The sequence below is a fragment of the Bos javanicus genome, chromosome 24 (assembly GCF_032452875.1).
Source record: "Bos javanicus breed banteng chromosome 24, ARS-OSU_banteng_1.0, whole genome shotgun sequence".
NCBI classification, from domain to species: Eukaryota; Metazoa; Chordata; class Mammalia; order Artiodactyla; family Bovidae; genus Bos; species Bos javanicus.
The window spans coordinates 20,501,175-20,524,390 of record NC_083891.1 but is presented as its reverse complement, the minus strand read 5'-3'; the positions used below and the strand labels follow the sequence as shown (position 1 = coordinate 20,524,390).

Here is a 23,216-nt window from a genome sequence, read left to right as displayed (position 1 = left end):
TTTTTATTTCTGAGTAGTACTCAGTTGGATGATTGTACCACAATTTATGTTTACCTCTTGATTGATACTTGGGTTCTTTTCAGTTTCAGCTATGAGTTGTTGTTGCTCAGTTGCTAAGTCATGTCCAACTCTTTGCGACCCCTGTGGACTACAGCACGCCTGGCTTCCTATCCTTCACTATCTCCTGGAGCTTGCTCAAACTCATGTCTATTGAGTTAGTGATGCCATCCAAATATCTCATCCTCTGTCACCCCCTTCTCCTCTTGCCATCAATCTTTCCCAGCATCGGGGTCTTTTCCAATGAGTTGGCTCTTTGCATCAAGTGGCCAAGGTGTATTGGAGCTTTAGCTTCAGTACCAGTCTTTTCAGTGAATATTCAGGGTTGATTTCCTTTAGGATTGACTGGTTTGATTTCCTTGGCTATGAATAGTTGTATACAAATCTTTGTATGGAAATTTGCTTTAATTTCTTCTGGATAAACAGAAATGAAATGGCTCAGTCATATGGTAGGTACATGTTTAGCTTCTTAAGTATTATTAAGTAAACTATCTTCCAAAATGGTTGTATACCAGAGTAATGCTGACCTCATAAAAGGAGAAGAAATATCTTTCCTTCCTTTTCAACTTTCTATAAAAGTTTGTGTGGAACTGTTATATCTGTCTTATGTATTTTTTAGAATTCACCAGGGAAACTATCTGAGAGTAGAGTTTTAAACTATACATTCAATACCTTTAATAGATGCTTTAGTTCCGTTCAGTCGGTCAGTCGTGTCCGACTCTTTGCGACCCCATGAATCGCAGCACGCCAGGCCTCCCTGTCCATCACCAACTCCCCAAGTTCACTCAGACTCAACGTCCATTGAGTCAGTGATGCCATCCAGCCATCTCATCCTCTGTCGTCCCCTTCTCCTCCTGCCCCCAATCCCTCCCAGCATCAGAGTCTTTTCCAATGAGTCAACGCTTCACATGAGGTGGCCAAAGTACTGGAGTTTCAGCTTCAACATCAGTCCTCCCAGGACTGATCTCCTTTAGGATGGACTGGTTGGATCTCCTTGCAGTCCAAGGGACTCTCAAGAGTCTTCTCCAACACCACAGTTCAAAAGCATCAATTCTTTGGCACTCAGCCTTCTTCACAGTCCAACTCTCACATCCATACATGACCACAGGAAAAACCATAGCCTTGACTAGATGGACATTTGTTGGCAAAGTAATGTCTCTTCTTTTTAATATGCTATCTAGGTTGGTCATAACTTTCCTTCCAAGGAGTGTCTTTTAATTTCATTTAATTGGCTGCAATCACCATCTGCAGTGATTTTGGAGCTCCCAAAAATAAAGTCTGACACTGTTTCCACTGTTTCCCCATCTATTTCCCATGAAGTGATGGGACCAGATGCCATGATCTTAGTTTTCTGAACGTTGAGTTTTAAGCCAACTCTCTCACTCTCCACTTTCACTTTCATCAAGATGCTTATCTGATATCAATTCATATCAAGTCATCTATTTCTTCTTGAGTGACCATTAGTAGTTTTTGTCTTTCAAGGGATTTTTCCCTTTCATCTAAGTTGTCAAGTTTATTGGTGTAAAGTTGCTCAAAACATTCCCTTATTCTTTTTTTTAACGATTATGTGTATTTATTTTTGACTGTGCTGGGTCTTCATTGCTGGGCAGGCTCTTCTCTAGTTGCAGCAAGCCAGGGCCACTCTCTGGTGTGGTGAGGGGTGAAGCCACTCTCTGGTGTGGCTTCTCATTGCGGTGGCTTCTCTCGTCACAGTGCACAGGCTCCAGGTGCACAGGTTTCGGTACTTGCAGCACCTGGGCTCGTCAGTTGCAGCACAGGCTCAGTAGCCGTGGAACATGGGCTTAGTTGCTCTGAGTCATGTGGGATCTTCCTGGATAAGGGATCAAACCCTTTCTCCTGAATTGACAGGCGAATTTTTTACCACTGAGCCCACAAAGGAAGGCCTTATTATTCTTTTAAAAGCTGTAGAATCTGTAGTGAAGTCACCTCTTTCAGTCCTACAGTTTGTAATATTTGTCTTCTTTTTTTCTCTAAGCAATCTGGCTAGAGGTTTATTAATTTTATTGATTTCAAAGAATCAGCTTTTGGTGTTGTCAAAATTTTTTTTGTTTCATTGATTTCTACTCTATATACTTGTCTGCTTACTTTTGGTTAAATTTGTTCTTATTTTTCTAAATTGGAAGATGAGGCCATTGTTTTGAGATTTATTGTCTTTTCTAATATAGGCATTTACTGTTATAAATTTTCTTCTAAGTATTGCTTTAGCTGCATTCCACAAATTTTTAACAGGTTGTGTTTTTATTTTAACTTAGTTCAAAATGCTTTTTTAATTTCCCTTTTGATTTATCCTTTTTCCATAGATTTTTTCAGAGTATTTATTTAGCTTATAAATATTTGTGGATTTTCCAGGTCTTTGTTATTGATTTCTAATTTAATAAAAATGGGGACAGAGAACTTTTTTTTTTCTTTATTTGGAAGGAGCATGTATTTGTATGGGAGAATATATTTTGTATGGCTTGAATCCTTTTAAATTTATAGAGCTTTATTTTATAGCCCAGAATATGGTCCATTGTTGCAAATGTTCTGTGTGCATTTGAAAAGAATATGTATCCTGATATTATTGGGTAGTATGTTTTATATGTTTTATATTTAAATTGGGTGGAATTAATTTTATATTTAAAGTGGGTTTTGTTTTGTTTTTGTAAACAGCATATTGTTGAGTCTTGCTTTTTTTTCTTGAATCTGACCACCTCTGCCTTTTAATGGGGATGTTTGAGCATTTATATATGATTATCAACTTATGATTGATAAATTATTATGCTTGCTTTAGACAATCTATTATCTTTTAAGCATATTTAAACAATGATAAATATGCTTTATGTTCACATATTTTATTTTTTTATTGTTTTTATTTCTTTGTATAGATCAAGGTGCCTATATGATGTTATTTATCTTGTACTTGAAGGGTTTTCTTTAACATTTCTTGTACTGAAGGTATTCTGATGATAAATTCCATCTGTGTTTTATACGTCTGTAAAGGCCTTTATTTCCCCTTCAGTTTTTAAAGGTAAAGAATTATAGGTTGACAGGTTTTTTTCTTTCAGTGATTTAAAGATGTTTCTCTGCTTTGTAGCTTTTATTGTTTCTGACAAATATTCTGCAATAGTTTTTGTACCTCTGCAAGCAATATGTCATTTTTCCTCTGGCTGCTTTTAAGATCCTCTCTTTTTTATTGGTTTTAAAATTTTGATTTTCATGTGACATAGTGTAGTTTTCTTCATTTTTAATTTTTTTTGTGCTTGAGTTTTGTTGAGATTCTTGGATCTGTGGGTTGTAATTTTATCAAAATGGGAAAATTTTCAATGCTTATTTCTTTAAATTTGGGGGTACTTTTCACCTCTCCTTTCTTTTGATAACTTTAATTGCATATATATTGAGCAACTTGAAGCTTTACCAAAGTTTATGAGTGCTCTATTGATTTCTTTCAGTCTTTTTTCTCATTGTTCATTTTGAATAGTTTCTGTTTCTATGCAAGTTCATTATTTTTCCCTCAAGTGTCAAGCACCTTTTCAGCTGGATTTTTAAAAAATTGAAGCATAATTGACATACAGCATGGTATCAGTTTCAGGTGTACAACATAGAGGTTCGACATTTGTATACATTGCAAAAGGGTTGGCATCAAAAGTCTAGTATGGTCTGTCACTTTCAAATATGAAGTTCAGCATTACTGACTATAGTTATATTCCCAGGACTTATTCATTTTATATTTGGACATTTTTATCTCTTAATATCCTTCCCCTATTTTGTCTAACCCCTCACCCTCCTCCTCTGGCAAAACCACCAATATGTTTACTTTATCTATGAGCTTGTTTAGTATGTTCGTTTGTTTTGTTATTTTTTTTTTTTTAGATTCTACAAATGAATGAAATCATATGATATCTGTCTTTCTGTATCTTATTTCATACTGTTCTTCTGTGTTATCACAAAAGCAAGATTTTATTGTTTTTGTGACTGAATAACGTTCCATTGTGTAACATACACCACGTATCCTCTATCCATTCATCCATCAGTGAACATTTAGATTTCTACATCTTGCCTATTGTAAATAATGATCAGAGAACACAGGGATGTATGTATCTTTTCAAATTAGTCTTTTTGTTTTCTTTGGATAAATATCTAGAAATGTAACTTTTGGGTCATATGGTGGTTCTGTTTTTAATTTTTTGGAGGAACATCCATACTCTTCCCTAATGGCTGCAACAACTTATATTTTACCAACAGGGAATAGGGGTTCCCTTTCTCCACATTCTTGCCAACCCTTGTTATTGCCTGTCCTTTTGATAAGTCTTTCTGGCAGGTGTGAAATAATGTCTGACTGATGATTCGTGATATTGAGCATCCTTTCATGTGCCTGTGGTCCATCTTTATGTCTTTGTTGGAAAAAGTCTACTAGATTATCTGAACTGAGCTCTTTTTTGTATCTTTCATGTCTGAACATGTTCATAGTTTGTTTAACTTCTTGTATCTGTGGCCTATAGTCATAATAACTTCTAATGTTTTAGTCTTCTAGTTCTACCATCTGTGTCATTTCTGAATTGTTTTCAGTTGATTGATTTTATTTCCTCTTTATGGGTTATTTCTTAATAGATGCCACACCTTGTAAATTATCTCTCTCTCTCTCTCTTTTTTTTTTGGATTCCTATAAACATTCTTCACCTTCGTTCTACCGTGTAATTCAGAAAGTTTGATCCTCTCAGGCCTTGTGTTTTAGCTATGTTTAATCCATATTTTACCACTGTTGAGGCAATGATCTTACAACTTTAACTCATGCCACCTGACCCTTTGGCTTCTGCTTCTCCCTAGTGGCTCAAATGGTAAAGAATCCACCTGCAATGTGGGAGACCCCACTCCAATATTCTTGCCTGGAGAATTTCATGGACAGAGGAGCCTGGTGGGCTATAGTCCATGGTGTTGCAAAGAGTTGGACATGACTGAGTGACTAACACTTTCACTTCCTCCCAACTACATATTCTTTTCCTATCTTCCAGTTGCAAGTCCTGGGCACATGACTATTATTAGCCTGACCTTCTACACCAGAAGCCTCACCCACCACTTGACTTTGAATGAACTGCCTTTGGGGAGGAATCCACCGTATTCACTCAGCTGTTGCCAGGGGCACAGAGTCCTACGCATAAGACATTATCTCAGCAGGTCATCATCATGTGTTTTCGCTTAGAGAATGGGCTGAGCATGTAGACACATGGAGACTAGTGTGTACAGTTGTATCTGACTTGCTACATCCTTGTTATTCAGCATCTAATTCATTCATCAGGTGACTCATCATGCATCTCTTCTAAGTGTCGGGAGACAAGGACAAATGAGAAAACAGGATCCAGCCTAGAAATTTAGACTGCAGGAGGAAATATAATAACATATGTGGAAATGATGAAGACCAAATTTAGGGTAGTGGTCATTTTTAGGAAAGAAATGGAAAAAAAAATTTAAACTGATGCATGTACTGTGGCAAGTACTGCACAAATGGTACTTTACTAAGTACCCGTGGTGTGGGGAGGGGAGGAATATAGGTCAACATGAGGGCTCCAGCCTGACAGGCCTGTTTAAAAAGCTCAGCTCTGCTACATCCTGAACTTCTCTGTGCCTCTATTTTCTCATCTATAAAGGAGAGAATATTAGAGCTTAGTACAAGAAGTTGTATGGATTAAAAGAGCCATTTTGTGCAGAATAATTGGCACACTGTGTCGTCTCCATTCCCTCATTACAAACCGTATCTCGGTGCAGTCGAGTTCCTGCTCCAGACATCCCAGGAAGGGAGGCCTGAAACAGGTGGGATTTCTGGGGTAGTTCCTAGAGCCTTTTTCATCCAAGATTAAATATTGCAATTCCTCTTGCTCAGAGTATATCATCCGCTCCCTTGCAAAACCTCTCTGGCCTCTGGCCACCTGCATTCTTGCGTGGCTTCACTTGGCTGCAGCTGCCTTGGGTGTAACTTAGATGACTTCAGCTTCCCAGGTGCATTCCTGGTAGCATGCAGCCCTCACCACAGACCCAGCTCGGAGCCATGACAGAAAGGCTCAGATCAAACCCACAGCCCACTGTAGCCCCTCACGCTGAGAACTGCCAGTGTTGTATTCCAGATCTGGCCTTGGAGACCACGGCTCAGACCTTCCTCTGTGTTTGTAGATTTTCTACTCCCAACATAAAGTGATGTTTCTTGAGTGCCTACTGTGACCCATATGCTATTCTAAGCAGGCTCCTATGCACACTCATATAATATGGAGTATTATTATCTCCATTTTACAAGCAGGTAAACAGGCTCAGAGAGGTTAACTGACTGGCCATACTCAGGTTTTCTCAATCTAAAGCCCTGCATTTAATTCCTTCACATCACAGCTGGTCCCCAGGCTGGCCAAGATTAAACAGTGCAACAACTTCCAATCACTGTAGGCATTTTCCTGAAATATTTCATTTGAAAGGTAAAAATCTGTTAAGGATGCCTTTATAAAGAGAAAAATTCACCATACTAGCTTGAATTTTGGTATTTGGATATAGTTGTTTTTAGCAATGATTTGAGATATTCCCTTTGTGTGGTTTGAATACTTTCTAGCATTGATATTCTAGGTGAGCTTATTTCCACAGGATTTACAGAGCCAGAGTTCATACTCTCACATATTGGGAATATGTAGATAGAGGGAGACCTAGGGAAATTTAATTTATTAATATTATATGTGTAACTCTTGGTTACTGCTGCTACCACTGCTGCTGCTGCTGCTAAGTCTGTTCAGTCGTGTCCGACTTTGTGCGACCCCATAGACGGAAGCCCACCAGGCTCCCCTGTCCCTGGGATTCTCCAGGCAAGAGTACTGGAGTGGGTTGCCATTTCCTTCTCCAATGCATGAAAGTGAAAAGTGAAAGGGAAGTCGCTCAGTCATATCCGACTCTTAGCGACCCCATGGACTACAGCCTACCAGGCTCCTCCATATATGGGATTTTCCAGGCAAGAGTACTGGAGTGGGGTGCCATTGCCTTCTCCGACTCTTGGTTCCTAGTATGACCAAAATGGCTTCTGTGCATCCGGGACAGATAAGCTCATGGGGCCCTTTGATCGTCCCTTCCAGCTTCAGGGATCTGTGTTAGGGCATCCAAGGGAATGGATTTCGAGTTATAGAAGGCATTGTGCTTCACTTTAGAAGAGGAACCAGTCTTCATTGCTTTGCCTTAGCATCTCACATCTTACTTCTGAAAGGAAAGAGCCTCCACGTGTTAACACGACCTGGTAGTACATTCACATGTCCTGTGGCCTCAGACCCAACATGAGGTCTTCCTTTGCAGGGTCTCAGTAGACAGGGGATCATCTGCATTTCCCTTCCTAAGAGGCACCGGGGAAGAAATGATAGCATCCACTCAACAAGATGGAAGCAGTTTTATTTTCCCAAGTTCTAATACTGTTCTAATTTTAAACAAGGTCCAGTGTTCTCATCTGAAAGGAAATGATGTTAACGAATGATATAGAGAAGCTTCACTGTGAACTCATTAGTATAGCCACTAATGACCCATTATTAAGTTACCACGCATGAAGTTTTTCCTGGAACAAGCTGATATATTTAGAAGAACAAATTAAAGTCAGAAGCGCAAGGGGAAATGGCAAGGTTCTTATTTTGTTCCTTACCCAAGAACTTCTCTCTCCTCCCTCTGAAAAGAGAACTCAAGACCCGAAGCTGCTGGTCCTTGAGACCACCACACAGGGCAGGCTGAGAGCTGAGCTATTAATAGAATCAGATTCACCTAAAATAATAGTCCTGTGTAGTGCATGCGTGCTAAATTGCTTCAGTCTTGTCCGACTCTGTGTGACCCTATAGACTGTAGGCCACCATGCTCCTCTGTCCATGGGATTCTCCAGGCAAGAATAATGGAGTGGTTTGCCACGCACTCCTCCAGGGGATCTTCCCAACCCAGGGATCGAACCCACACCTCTTACGTCTAACCTGCATTGCAGGCCGGTTCTTTACCACTAGTGCCACCTGGGAAGCCCCAGTTCTATGTAGGGTACCTTATTTTTTGTTTCATTTTTTGTTTTCAAATTCTGTGATTGCACATAACTTTTAATGTTCAGCTAGCTTGGGGATTCAAAGATACTCGGGCTTCCCTGGTAGCTCAGATGGTAAAGAACCCACCTGTAATGAGGGAAACCTGGGTTCGATCCCTGAGTTGGGGAGATGCCCTGGAGGAGGGCATGGCAACCCACTCCAGTATTCTTGCCTGGAGAATCCCATGGATATAAGAGCCTGGTGGGCCACAGTTCATGGGGTTGCAAAGAGTCGGACATGACTGAGAAACTAAGCAGAGCATATTTTCATGTTTTTATATTTTTTCTAAATATTCATGAATCCCTAAATAGTGTGTGGTTTTGCTCTGCTGCTGCTGCTAAGTTGCTTCAGTCGTGTCCGACTCTGTGCGACCCCATAGACGGCAGCCCACCAGGCTCCCCTGTCCCTGGGATTCTCCAGGCAAGAACACTGGAGTGGGTTGCCATTTCCTTTGCCAATGCATGAACATGAAAAGTGAAAGTGAAGTCACTCAGGCGTGTCCGACTCCCAGCGACCCCATGGACTGCAGCCCTCCAGGCTCTTCCGTCTATGGGATTTTCCAGGCAAGAGTACTGGAGTGGGTTGCCATTGTCTTCTCCAGTGGTTTTGTTTTATGTGTATTTAAACTTCATAAAAATGATAACATTCTCTTCATGTTCTTCAAATTACTTGTCACTATCAATATACTATGCTTTTAAGAATCATCCAAATTAGTCTATATCACTCTATTTCATTCATTTCTTCAGGTATAGAGTATTCCTTTGTATAAATACACTGTAATTTTATTTCGCTTTTCTACTTGTTGATATTTATGCTGTTTCAAGTTATTAGCTGTTAGTAGTACAAAGCAGTGTAATATATTCTATTCTTGTACGTGTCTGTCATCTTTATACATGCAAAGGTGTAAAGGTGTACTTTGTAGTATAAACCTAGAAGTGGATTTTCTGGATTGTGGGATAAACACATCTCCAGATGTATTAAGTGTTTCTCTGAAAGGATTTTACGAGCTTACACTCCCAGACACAGTATATGGGGGTTCTTGTTGTCTTGTTTTGTGGCAGTGTATAGTGTCTTCTGGAGAAGGCAATGGCACCCCACTCCAGTACTCTTGCCTGGAAAATCCCATGGACGAAGGAGCCTGGAAGGCTGCAGTCCATGGGGTCGCTAGGAGTCGGACACGACTGAGCGACTTCACTTTCACTTTTCACTTTCATGCATTGGAGAAGGAAATGGCAACCCACTTCAGTGTTCTTGCCTGGAGAATCCCAGGGACAGGGGAGCTTGGTGGGCTGCCATCTATGGGGTCGCACAGAGTCGGACACGACTGAAGCGACTTAGCAGCAGCACCAGCATAGTGTCTTCAGGCATGAATTTTTGTCAGTCTGCAGCCTGGAACGTGTGAAACAGTATCTCACTGTGGGTTTAGCTTGCATCTCCTCTCCCTGAACTCTAGTGAAGATGAGTATCGTTCATGTATTTACTGGTGATTTCATTTTCTTCTTCAATAAAATGCCCACTGTCTTTTGCTCATTTTTTCTTTGCCTATTTTTCCAGTGGGCGGTTTGTCTTTTTCATATGGATTCAAAGGAGTTCTCTTTGTATCGCTTACTAATACTTTGTGGTCTGTATGTGTTACAATTAGCTTCTCCCAGGCTGCGGCTTCTCTCTATTCTTATGTGGTCTTTCAGTGTATGTAAATTTACTAATGTAACATGTGCATATGTATTAAAATTTCCCTTTTTGACTGCCCTTTTGGATTTCTGGTCTGAAAAAATTCTTTTCTATCCTAATATCTAGATGTTGTAAAGTTTTGCTTTTTACATGTTTCACTTAAACTTCCCAGAATTTATTTTTGTGTTTGGCATGAGGAGGGGCTGCTGTATTTTTGTCTTACACGGCTAATAGTCGTCTCAGCACCATTTGTTAAATAGTCCGTTTTTTGGTTTCTTTATTTAGTTGCTAAGTCCTGTCTGACTCTTTTGCGACCCCATGGATTATAGCCTGCCAGGCTCCTCTGTATATGGGATTTCCCAGGCAAGAATACTGGACCAGTTTGTCATTTCTTTCTCCAGGGGATCTTCCCCACCCAGGGATTGAACCTGTGTCTCCTGCTTTGGCAGGCACATTCTTTACCGCTGAGCCACAGAGGAAGCCCAAATAATCCGTTATGTTCCTACTAATCTGTAATGACATGTCTATCATGAATCAAGATACCATTTGCGTATGAATCTGTCATTCCATGTCTCTGTTCTTGCACCAAGACCACATTCACAATTAACCACTGTGGTTTTAGAATGGGCTTGATATCTAGTGGGGCCAGTGATCCACTTTGTTCTTATTCAAAGTTGTCTTGGTCATCCTTGGATCTCAGTTCTTCCATAAACATTTTGGAGCCACCTTGTAATGTTCCATGAAAAATCCTTTTGGAATGTTGAATGAAATTGATTTGAAATTGTATAAGTTGAAAAAGAATTGTCATCTTGACTGTATTGAATCTTTCTATATGTGAATGTGATCTAGTTGTTTAGGTCATTTATTTATGTCTTTTACTAAGACGTTATGTCTTTCTTATAATGAAGTAATTTGTAGTTACCATGTAGTTAACTTATTAATTGTTGCTGTTATATGAAAATACAATTAGTATTTGCACATTTTACATTGAGAAACCTTGTTGGGCTCTTATTAATTCTAATAACTTGTAGGGTTTTTGGATTTTCTAAATAGATCATATTATCTGCAAATGATGACATTGTATTTCTTTCCCTTCCTTATGCTTTTACTTGTTTATCTTATCTTAGTGTGCTGGAAGACTACCAGAATAATATCAAATACAGGCAATTCTGGGAGTCTCCTATCATTTCTAATATTAAACTTAAATGCTTCAACATTAGGAATGATGCTTACCATAGTTTAAAAAATTTGTTTTTACTAAATACCCATTGTCAGGTTTAGAAAATTTTCTTCTATTTCTAAGAATAATGAGTTAATTCCATTCTGCTTTCCAGATTGTTGAGTTGACCACTCATTATGCTTTAGAAATATCCTAAACATTTTAATATATAGTCTTTTCATAAGTAGTCTTTTGATACATAGTCTTGATATAATACTCTTTGAATATTTTCTAATTTTCTGTATATTTCTTCTTTGACCTGAATTAATTAGAAACATTTAAAAACTTTACAATTATATGGATTTTTTAAATGTATCTTCTTGTTATTTATTTTTAACTCAATTGTATTGTGGTTAGGAAGGTAGCGCACATGAAAACCAACTCTTGTCATTCACTCATGAGCTTGAACTTTGTCGCAGGATTGACAGTCAGTTTTTAAATAGTTTCTGTGTATTTGAAAAGATTATGTTTTCTTTAATTTGGGGCACCAGGTTTTATATATATATATATATATTCATCTGCTAGGTACAATTTATTAATCAGGTTGCTGCTGCTGCTGCTAAGTCGCTTCAGTCGTGTCTGACTCTGTGCGACCCCATAGATGGTAGCCCACCAGGCTCCCCCATCCCTGGCATTCTCCAGGCAAGAACACTGGAGTGGGTTGCCATTTCCTTCTCCAATGCATGAAAGTGAAAAGTGAAAGTGAAGTCGCTCAGTCGTGTCCGACTCTACGTGACCCCATGGACCGCAGCCCACCAGGCTCCTCTGCCCATGGGATTTTCCAGGCAAGAGGACTGGAGTGGGGTGCCATTGCCTTCTCCAATTAATCAGGTTAAGCAAGTCTATTTCACTCATAACAGTTTCTCTCAGTCACTGTGTGAGAGGCATAGGAAACCCCTTCACCTGATTGTGGATTAGATTTGGCTGCATATAACAGAAAGAGAAATATGTGATAGTAGCAAAAAGAAGATAGAAGTTATGTAAGACATAACTGTGTTTATATGGATGATAAAATTCTCTCTATGCCTAAGGATCCAAGTTGATGTATTAGATGCCTAGTAAGCCCAGACTGTAGGTGTTACTGAGCTTAGATCTGGGTCCTCACTGCTCAGAAATCAATACTCAAGATTCAAGTGCCAGTAGGAACAGAAAGGTTTCTTTAATCAGAAAGCCAGCATCCTGAGGAGAAGGTGGACTCATGTCCCCAAATCAACTCCAAAGATTTTTCTCAGCTGTGAAAAGATTATGGGGTCCATGGGGTCGAGAAGAGTCTGACATGACTGAGCAACTTGACTTTCACTTTTCACTTTCATGCATTGGAGAAGGAAATGGCAACCCACTCCAGTGTTCTTGCCTGGAGAATCCCAGGGACGGGGGAGCCTGGCGGGCTGCCGTCTATGGGGTCACACAGAGTCGGACACAACTGAATCGACTTAGCAGCAGCAGCAGCAACCTGATTAATAACTTTTACCTAGCAGAGAGATATATATATATATATATATATATATATATATATATAACCTGGTGCCCCAAATTAAAGGGGGGAGTGATCTCACTTAATCATTGAGATGTGTGCATGCTCAGTCACTTCAGTTGTGTCTGATTCTTTGTGACCCCGTGGACTGTTGCCTGCCAGGCTCCTCAGTCCATCGGATTCTCCAGGCAAGAATACTGGAGTGGGTTGCCATGTCCTTCTCTAGGGAATTTTCCCAAGCCAGGGATCAAACCCATGCCTCCTGCATTGCAGGCAGATTTCTTTACCGACTGAGCTAGCAGGGAAGCCTTAATCATTGAGACAGAGATGCAGATTCATTGCCATCTCCCATTGCATGCAAGCTCATCAGCTCTTTGTGATCTTTCTTTAGATGCTATCTTGTTCTCACAATTTTTCATAGGATTACTGACAGGGAGACTGGGGAGAAGATATAGTCGTCTGTTAATTACTTATTCTTCATTTTTACTTCTTTGATCTAAAGAAGAAACCAACAGGAAGCAAGATACTGTGTGATCAAAAGGTTTGAAAAGTGTGCTTGGCACCAGTCAGAATGGCTGCTATCCAAAAGTCTACAAGCAATAAATGCTGGAGAGGCTGTGGAGAAAAGGGAACCCTCTTACACTGTTGATGGGAATGCAAACTAGTATAGCCACTATGGAGAACAGTGTGGAGATTCCTTAAAAAACTGGAAATAGAACTGCCTTATGACGCAGCAATCCCACTGCTGGGCATACACACTGAGGAAACCAGAATTGAAAGAGACACGTGTACCCCAGTGTTCATCGCAACACTGTTTATAATAGCCAGGACATGGAAGCAACTTAGATGTCCATCAGCAGATGAAAGGATAAGAAAGCTGTGGTACACATACACAATGGAGTACTACTCAGCCATTAAAAAGAATACATTTGAATCAGTTCTAATGAGGTGGATGAAACTGGAGCCTATTATACAGAGTCAAGTCGGAAAGAAAAACACCAATACAATATACTAATGCATATATATGGAATTTAGAAAGATGGTAACAATAACCCAGTATGCAAGACAGCAAAAGAGACACAGATGTATAGAACAGTCTTTTGGACTCTGTAGGAGAGGGAGAGGGTGGGGAGATTTGGGAGAATGGCATTGAAACATGTATAATATCATATAAGAAACTAATCGCCAGTCCAGGTTCAATGCAGGATACAGGATGCTTGGGGCTGGTGCACTGGGACGACCCAGAGGGATGGTACGGGGAGGGAGGTGGGAGTGGGGGTCAGGATAGGGAACTCGTGTACACCCATGGTGGATTCATGTTGATATATGGCAAAACCAATACAATATTGTAAAGTAATTAGCCTCCAATTAAAATAAATAAATTAAAAAAAAAAAAACAAGAAAGAAAAGTGTGCTCGGGCAGAGCCTGGGGGTGCCTGGTTTAAGGTTAGTTATAATATAGTTTTGCTAAAGTGACAAAACAAAGGGAGCCTCCTGCAGAGAGCTTTGTCCTGCTGAAAGCTCCTCACAGAGGCTTTGGTTACTCCCTCCTTGGAGCAACTGGGGATGGTGGTTTCTTCCCTCTGCTTCTCCTCCCACCTCTGATGGGTTGCCAGAGGTGACTCACCTTTTCTAGGGAGAACAGCTGTACGACTTACGGCAGAATGTGTGTGCTGCAATAGTCACATCTTTCTCCTGTGCTGAGGGACCTTGTGTTCCCCACGAGGCAGGCATATTCATCAAATTCAAGTAGGCTATCACCCAAGCTATATATCAGAAATATTTGTGTCTTAGTTTAGACGTTTTCCCAATAAACAAAGGTTCGGTTGTCTGTAACAGATTTTATTATTCCCCAGAGGTCCAACAGACTCTCCTTCCCAGCTAAGCCTCTTCTTTATTTTTCATATAGTTCCCTAATTTTGCTTTCTTCCATCCATTCTCCTGACTTAAAATTTTCTGTGGTTCCCCTCTTATTCTTCACTAAGGCCTTCACATAGCCGACCATCCCCATCACAGCATCTTAAGTGAACAGTCCAGATTATTTGTGTGGTATCATCAATAATCAAGTGCTGTCCTTTGAACAAGCTGCTTGTTCATGGACACTTCTTGACATGGAAATGAAATTTCCTTAATTCCGTTCAGATTTCAGACCATTGACATTTTTTTTTCCTCCTTATCTGTCATCCCAATACCTTGTTTTAAGATGATACAATTATTTGGGGATGTATATTAAGAAATAGGTATATGGCAAAATATTTTTAGTACACGTAAAAGAGAAAACAGTTTTAAGCTGAATGTTTCTTCCAGGTCATCAGAGTCTTATCAGAAACCAGTTTTAAAATGTGCGTGTGTGTGTGTATGGAGAGAATATGTATTTATATTTTAAGCATATCCTGGAATACTTTTTGATAATAATATCACTCATTATTGATGACTGCTTATATGCCAAGCCTGCTGCTTGGTATTTTATATGCATTATCGCCTTTTTCTCCTCTGAGCATGTAAAGCAAGTTACTTATCTCCATTTACAGATGAAGATCTTGGAACAGAAGTCCTGAGACACTCAGTAATTTCCCCCACCCATTACCTAGGTACTGGCAGACCCTCAGTTCTAACCAAGGCTGACTGATTCCTACATTAGTCCTTTTAATCACTGGACGAGCCACTCAAACATTGACTTGTTGTATCTTTAGGTCATCAGTGAGTGGTCTTCTCACGTCATCCTTTAGACAGCACCAAGAGTCCTTGGCAGCAGAGAGAGAGAGGCGGCGACAGGAGAGAGAGGAAAGGTTGCAGAGAATAGAACGAGAGGAAAGAAACAAATTCAGGTAAGATGGATTTAAAAATTTTTTTAATGAACTGAAAATTAAAGCACATGCTTTCACTGTTGCATATGGTTAATACTGGTATTAAAGGATTAGGGATTAATATGCTTGCTTCCGACGCTGCCTCTGTTTTCAAGAAGAGCAAGCCTGAAACAGGCTTGATCTAGTTTCTTGTGGCCTGTCTTCTTTTAACCTATGGCAGGAAACAGAGCCAGCCAGCCAGATTCAATTAAGGCCTGTGTGTTCTTGGGGCCTTCATTATCTAAAATGGTTTTATCCAGGCCTTCCTGAAGGCAGAGGACCTAATTGGCTTAATTTGACATTTTCCCCTGAAGCTATTCATGTTTTATTCATATTCTATTGGACACCTAAAAGAAAATGCTTTCCCACTTCCTGGTTTCTTACTCCTTGTAGCAATATTTCATATTTTTTTAAGGCAATAGTATTTCCTCCTGTTGGAGAGAAGAAGGCATTGTATTGATTAGTCCCAGGCCATTGTCCCCCCTGGTCTCTTTGGTCTCTGTCCAGCTCTAAAGATGTGTTCTTGGGTGGCCCACTCCAGCTTCTGTGTCTTGGCCTGTCTGCTCTGCTGAATCCAGGATCTCTCCTTTTCTCCTTCAGTCAGATCAACCTTTCCCCCCATCCTCTTGATCCACATCCTAACACTCCTCTAGCCTGGGTTCATGCTGTGGAGTTCTTTTTAAAATGCTGGACACTTGGTTCATCTTTTCTCACACCTTTCATTCCTCCTACTCTTCCTTTCTTCCCTTTGTCTTTTCCCTCCTTCCCTCTTGCCTTCTCCATCTCCTTCCTCCGCCCTCCTTCATCTTCCATTCATCTCTCCCATAGTTTCTACACTCTTTTTTCTTCTTATTTCTCTCCCATCTCCACTTCCTGTTTCTTCCCTTCAGTTTTTTTGGGAAACAGTCTTTGATCAATTACTCACAGTGAAATCTACGAAGGATATAAAGCATTGTCAGCGAGGATTTACAAGTTCAATAATGCTTTTTTTTTTTCCCAGCCGCCAATAAGAGTATAGACTCCTCTGTTCATGGGATTTTCCAGGCAAGAATACTGGAGTGGGTTGCCATTTCCTCCTCCAGGGTGTCTTCCTGACCCAGGAATCAAACCTGCATCTCTTATGCTCCCTGCATTGGCAGGCAGGTTCTTAAGCACTACTGCCACCTGAGAAGCCTCTATATAGTCATAGAGATGAGCAGAGCTGTGAACTTGCCTTAACCGTAACTCACTACTATATGAAAACAAGTATCCCAAGTCTGGTGGGTAAAAAAACTAATCCTGACTTTTTTAAGATGGGGATTCACAAGCTGCATGAAGTAAAGCAACATCATTCAGATCAGATCAATCGCTCAGTCGTGTCCGACTCTTTGCGACCCCATGAATCGCAGCACTCCAGGCTTCCCTGTCCATCACCAACTCCCGGAGTTCACTGAGACTCACGTCCATCGAGTCAGTGATGCCATCCAGCCATCTCATCCTCTGTCATCCCCTTCTCGTCCTGCCCCCAATCCCTCCCAGCATCAGAGTCTTTTCCAGTGAGTCAGCTCTTCACATGAGGTGGCCAAAGTACTGGAGTTTCAGCTTTAGCATCATTCCTTCCAACATCATTATCACACCATATTTGTATGGTGTACCTTGAGCTGTCAGATTTCTACCAAATGATACATGGAAAGGCCAGACCTGTATGCACCATTTCTCATGAGGTAGCTCTGGAAGTTGTCACTTTTGGAAAAACCAATTTGTAAAACTACTGGAACAGGTTAGATGCTCATGATTCAGGGCTTTCTGAGAGAGCCACATATTTCACCACCAAATAGCAGCAGAGCATCTGACTGAAACACATGGAAAATTCAGAGATTAGCTTACACATTTAAGGTTTTGATTGAAAACCTCTTAAAACAAGGTTCCAGATCTGGGAAAGATGAAATCAGCATGCTCCCTCCTGTCTCTTTTATGCCATCACGCAGTGCAGCCATCAGTCATGGACAGATTGAAAGCATGGAGCGCTGAAAACTCTGAACTGGAAAAGGGAGCAGGTGAATTGGGGATGGAGGCTAGCATTCAAAGTTCCACCAAAACCAGGGAGAGTTCACCATTTTCCCCTTCAGTATCACATGGCATGACTCAGAAGCGTCCCCAAACCCAGAAGCACATGCCAGGTGTGAGCTGAAAGGGCTCTAAGGGAACGCCTCTTTTTCCGGACTGTTGTCGTTGTTCAGTCACTAAGTCATGTCTGACCCTTTGCCAACCATGAACTGCAGCACACCAGGCTTCCCTCCTTCACTGTCACCCAGAGTTTGCTCAAACTCATGTCCGTTGAGTTGGCGATGTCATTCAAACATCTCATCCTCTGTCACCCCTTCTCCTGCCCTCAATCTTTCCCAGCGTTGTGATCTTTTCCAATAAGTTGACTCTTTGCATCAGGTGGCCAAAATATTGGAGCTTCAGCATCAGTCCCTCTGATGAGGAGCAGCAAAAGGAATTCCTGAGGGTTGGAGAGTTCAGAAGTCTCCTGTTTCATCTTATTTTTTTCTTTGTATCTCTGCCAGCCTCCAAGCAATATGGTTACAGAAGCACAGTGATGACATTAGTGTCCAGGCAGGTGCCTAAAACTCAGGGAGGGAACCCTTCCTGTGCTCAGAAGAGTGTGATGCAAGAACACTTCTTTTCTCCATGTCTCCTTCTGCTGCATTGCCCTGTAAGCAGATGGAGGTACTGAAAGCCTGTAGCAGAGCAGGGAAAGTAAAGCCCAAGTTTTTTGCCCAGAGGACCAGGAAGGGAGACATAAGTTAGGAGTCCAGAAAATAATGGGAAAGTTATAAAAAGTAGAGAGGTCAAGAGAGCAATCCAGAGGTCATCTCTAGTTTGTGCACATGTGACTCAGAACCTAAACAGGATACCACAAACTTGGAAAACTAAGTTCAGAGTGGAACACACTTAGGTATCAGACTGGCCACAGGGTGGTGCATATGAGGACCTGATAGGAATAGCATTAAAAATATTTGAGAACTGATCTAATGCTGGAACCAATATCAGAAGGCAGTCAGAGCTTATAGGCTGAGCCTAACGTGGTTGATTGCCCACTAAAGGAAAACAATCAAGATTCTTCATAGAATTTAAATAAGGCTCTGAGTCACATTGCAAAATATTTAAAATATACAGAATGCAATCCAAAACAATTTGTCATCGGAATCCAGGAAAAAAAAATCTTCAAAGGGAAAAGAGAATCAAAATATGCTGAACACAAAAGGACATAGATGTTGTCATTATCAGACACAGACTTTAAAGCAGCTGTTATAAACATGTTCTAAGATGTAAAGGCAAATGCTTTTGAAACAAATGAAAAGTTTCTGCAAAGAGATGGAAAATATAAAGAAGAAGCAAATGGAAATACATAGAGAAGCAGAAAATACAATAACCAAAATAAAAAAGGCTTTGAATGGTTTCAGCCGCAGAATAGAAATGAGAGAAAAGTCAGTGAATTTGAAGATAAAACAACAGAAATTATCCGATCTGAAAGACGAAACGAAATATTGGAAAAAAAAAAAAGAACAGTGTCTGATGGACTCATAAAATAATACATATTAGCATTTGTGTCTTTGAAGTCCCAGAAGAATAGGATAAGAGTCCATTGTAATATGTATTCGGCCCATATATTGGTAGTAAGAATTAGACCTGGGCAACCTCATCTTCAGAGACCATGCTCATAACTAGCTATTCACTGTTTTCTCTTGGTCACCAAAGAATCTCACTCATCGTTTAAGAGCATAGTGAGATCCTGGCAAAATAAGCCTGTCTAGAAAGGAATGCTGATTATTGTACAGACCACACAGAACTACTGATTATGATGATTTCAATTCTATCCTGAAAATCTGAGGATGTGAATGAAAAGAAATTCAAAGAAGGAAATAGGAAAAGCTTTATAGAATCATGCCTGGGATTAGCCATATGGCTGACCCTTTATCAGCCACCTCATTGATATAAGTTATTCATGTTCCTTGTGCTGTTTTCTTTGCAAAGCATTCTTATCTGTTGTTATTTTTGTTGAATATTATCATAATTTTCCCGGGTTATGGGAAATGTTATTTCTAGTGTGGTAAGTGATGAGAATGGATGTTTATAAATGATAACACATTTGTGCCTTTGTTGCTTTTTCTCCCCCCTCCTAACCTGGTTTAGTTGCTCTTACTATCCCTTTATATCCAGGTTATCAGTGCCCAGAGGGGTGGAGTACTTAAGCTACCTTATGAGGTTCAGTGTAGAAAACTGTGATGTCACAGTGCTCCAGGAAAACAAATAGTTTACTGAGAAGGGACTGACCACATAGTCTTAGACTTAGATTCAAGTTGGAACCTCACCAGGAGAAACAGACAAACAAGCATTAAGACGAGACAGATTTGGGCATATTATGGATAAAGACAAGAGAGAATGCACAAAAGCTTCCAGTGATCTCTGCTTAGAAACTGAAGTGTGAGGGATTCAGAGGAAGAATCTTGGGCTGTGGCAGGAATATCTAAACTGTAGAGTGCAGTACAAATTGGCCAAGACACTTGGGCCCACCCAGATTTAAATCTTGAGGGGAATGTTGGGGAGTTACCAGAGCTTGGCTGTGTGGTACTCACCGCTGAATACTATTGCTTGCTTGTCATTGCCATATCTTATTGATGACTTGGTTTACCTTTTAAAAATCTTTTTGTCTCACCCCTCTTCCCCAAATACTTAAAGTCTTCTTTCTGAAGAGTATTTAGAGTTCTGAGTGAATCCAGTAATCCCTTGTTTTCATCCCTGTGATTTTATAGAAAAATGTAGTACTTTTAAAGTATAGCCTTTATGTTTATATTTTAAAAATTTAACAATAACCACTTTCCATTTCTGAGATGATAGCTTTCATGATGTACTCTGTTAATAATTTCTTGGCAATTTTATGAGCCTCTAATTCTATTGTTTTCCTTCCCCATTTTGTTTGTTTTGCATACTTCCATTAGCCGAGAGTATTTAGACAAAAGAGAAGAACAAAGACAAGCAAGAGAAGAAAGGTTTGTATATCTCTTCTTTCCCATTGTAACCAAATGGCATGTGACGTGTCACTCTTAACGAAGCCGGCAGAGGAGACTTTGGTAGTTAAAATACAATAGCTTCACCTAAGACCTAAGACCTTGGGAGCTGGCATTTTGCAGAATAGAGTGTCCTGGTTATCTCCATTTTCCAAGAAAGTACAGATTAATTATTTAGTGCCATCATGGTGTGAGATATATGTGTCTGTTCCTCCAAAACTCTTCTCCAAATAAACATATAGTTTAGCTTATTGACATGTGGTATATATTTTAAATGTCTTTTTACTACCACTGTTGAGCCTGGGTTAGGTGTCCCTCCTGTGTGTTTCCAAGTCATTTGTTCAGCATTTCTTCAACAAATATTTGAGCCCACACACTATGCCAGGCACTAGCTAGGGTGCCAGACCCTCCCGAGATTCTCCCTGGAGGTGCCTGACCACTTACCCATCCCCTTACTGAACTGTACTCAGTTCCTGCATGGCAGGAACCATACCTGGTTTTCCTGGGTGTCCCAGTGCCTGCCATAGGGCTTGCAGGTAGCAGACACTTAGGAAGAATGTATTGAATAAATGAGGCTTCCCTGGTAGCTCAGTGGTAAAGAATCTGCCAGCAATGCAGGAGACATGGGTTTGATCCCTGGGTTGGAAAGATCCCATGGAGAAGGAAATGGCAACCCGCTCCAGTATTCTTGCCTAGAGATTCCCAGGCTCAGCCTGGTGGACTACAGTCCATGGGGTTGCAAAGAGTCAGACATGACTTAGCAACTAACCAACAACCAACAATTGAATAAAGGAGCAAAAGAACCAACAGCTTTAAAATATTTAAGCTGTTAAACCAGTTTGTTCATTTCAATGGCAACATACTTTGGATCCCTTTAAACCATATCAAGTTAATATATTCAGTGTCTGGTAAACTTAGATAAGCAGAGGAAATTGTTTTTGGAAGTAGACCAGCAAAATGCAAGTTTACTCCTAGCTGGACACAACTGTCCAGCTGTACAGTTGTGAGAGCTGGACCGTAAAGAAAGCAGAGTGCCAAAGAATTGATGCCTTTGAACTGTGGTGCTGGAAAAGACTCCTGAGAGTCCTTTGGACAGCAGTGAGATCAAACCAGTCAATCGTAAGGGAAATCAACCCTGAATTCTCGTTGGAAGGACTGATGCTGAAGCTGAAACTCCAGTATGTTGGTCATCTGATGCAAACAGCTAATTCATTGGAAAAGTCCCTGATGCTGGGACAGATTGAGGACAGAAGGAGAAGAGGTTGTCAGAGGATAAGATGGTTGGATGGCATCACAGATGCAATGGACATGAACTTGGGCAAACTTAGGGAGATGGTGAGAGACAGGGAGGCCTGGCTTGCTACAGTCCATGGGTCACAAAGATCAGACCCAACTGTGCGACTGAACAGCTGTCCAGCCTGCAGTTATTCCCTCTACCACCAGGTGGGGGTTACTGCACAGAGAGACTGGAAAGGCTGGGCTCATACCAGAGCCAGTCCGGAACCAATCAGTCTCTGAACTATGCCAATAAAAAGTGGAATTGTGCTAATTTTTTTTAGACACCATCAGCTAAATAGATCAGGACAGTCTCAGACAGGGAAGAGTGGAGACTGTCTGTGTTCAATTAAAAGTTAGATGCTTACGTCGGCCTCATAAACAAAACCATGGCATTACTTTAATTCCAGTGTTCTATTAGATTATTGCCATCCTGATAACCAGTTGTGGCCAGCACATTTATAGTAAAAGATGCTGGTAAAGAAACTCTAGTAAGTACCTGTTTTTTGTTTTTTGTTACACTGGAGGACATGACATATACCCTGGTTTAAGAAATCAAATTTTAGGACTCCCTTGCTAGTCTAGTGGTTAAGACTTTACCTTCTAATGCAGGAGGTATGGGTTCGATCCATGGTCAGGGAGCTAGGATCCCACATGCCTCATGACCGAGAGACCAGAACATAAAACAGAAGCAAAATTATAACAAATTCAATAAAGACTAAAAAAAAAAAATGGTTCACATAAAAAAAAATCTTAAAAAAGAAATCAAGTTGTATCTTTTAGCTTTCCCTCTGGACTCTGAACTTTTTTGAGCTTTTGGACAACTTGACAGTCATGTTGTATCTGTACAGGCAAGACTTTAAAGCTCCTGGAGAGAAGACCAGGTACTGTGTGCATCAAGATCTGAGCTGGTTCAGACTGGAATCTAGTTTTTTCCAAATTGCTGAGGGCTGCCTCATTCTGCATATTATTTACTACTCTTTCCCCTGAAGTAGAGCATCACTTACCTGGAAAACTCACGCAGAGGAGGTTTCTACTCCTCTTCTCTGGCCTCCACTCTCTCCCCGACACCACCCACCACCCTGGGTCTTCTTAGCTGGTGTGGGATCGGGTTCTCCATGGCCCCATGTGGGGTTCTTTCTGTACAGCCTGCCTTTCTGTTTACCTGAGATTTGGGGAAGCAGCCAAGTGTTTTCCTTTGATTTGGACCAGCCACTTTTCCTGGTTAGTTGGCTGTTTGAATTACCTGGTAAAGATGGAAGTGAGGGAGATATACTTTCATCCCTTGTTGGAAAGCAATTGGGAGTTCCTGGTAAGCCAGGAAAAGATAAGATTTCCAAGTTATAATGGAACTTGGAAATGGATGGGAAAACTAATGGAGATCAGAGGTGGAAAGAGACATGGAAGAGAACTCCATCTGTTAACTCTTTCAGGGTGGAGCCAGGCATGTTTGTTTGGTCCCATGACTCAGAAAAGACAGCCAGACTCACAGCAGAGAGGTTTTGAGGTTCATATAACCTAGTATAATGAGATGAATGTCATTTTGCTATTTTG

General features: G+C 40.6%; 1 protein-coding gene across 10 annotated transcripts in view; it reads left to right on the top strand.

Annotated features, from left to right (window-relative positions):
• The window catches only part of FHOD3 (formin homology 2 domain containing 3), a 521,499-nt gene that overhangs the window by 397,910 nt on the left and 100,373 nt on the right, over positions 1–23,216 (top strand). For 8 of the 10 annotated variants that reach the window (XM_061400417.1, XM_061400420.1, XM_061400418.1 and 5 more), the window contains 2 exons: positions 15,181–15,315; positions 20,319–20,369. In XM_061400417.1, coding sequence (XP_061256401.1) covers positions 15,181–15,315; positions 20,319–20,369 — 186 coding nt within the window. The remainder of the gene's footprint in view (positions 1–15,180; positions 15,316–20,318; positions 20,370–23,216) is intronic. The other 2 variants (XM_061400414.1, XM_061400421.1) reach the window with 1 other exon arrangement.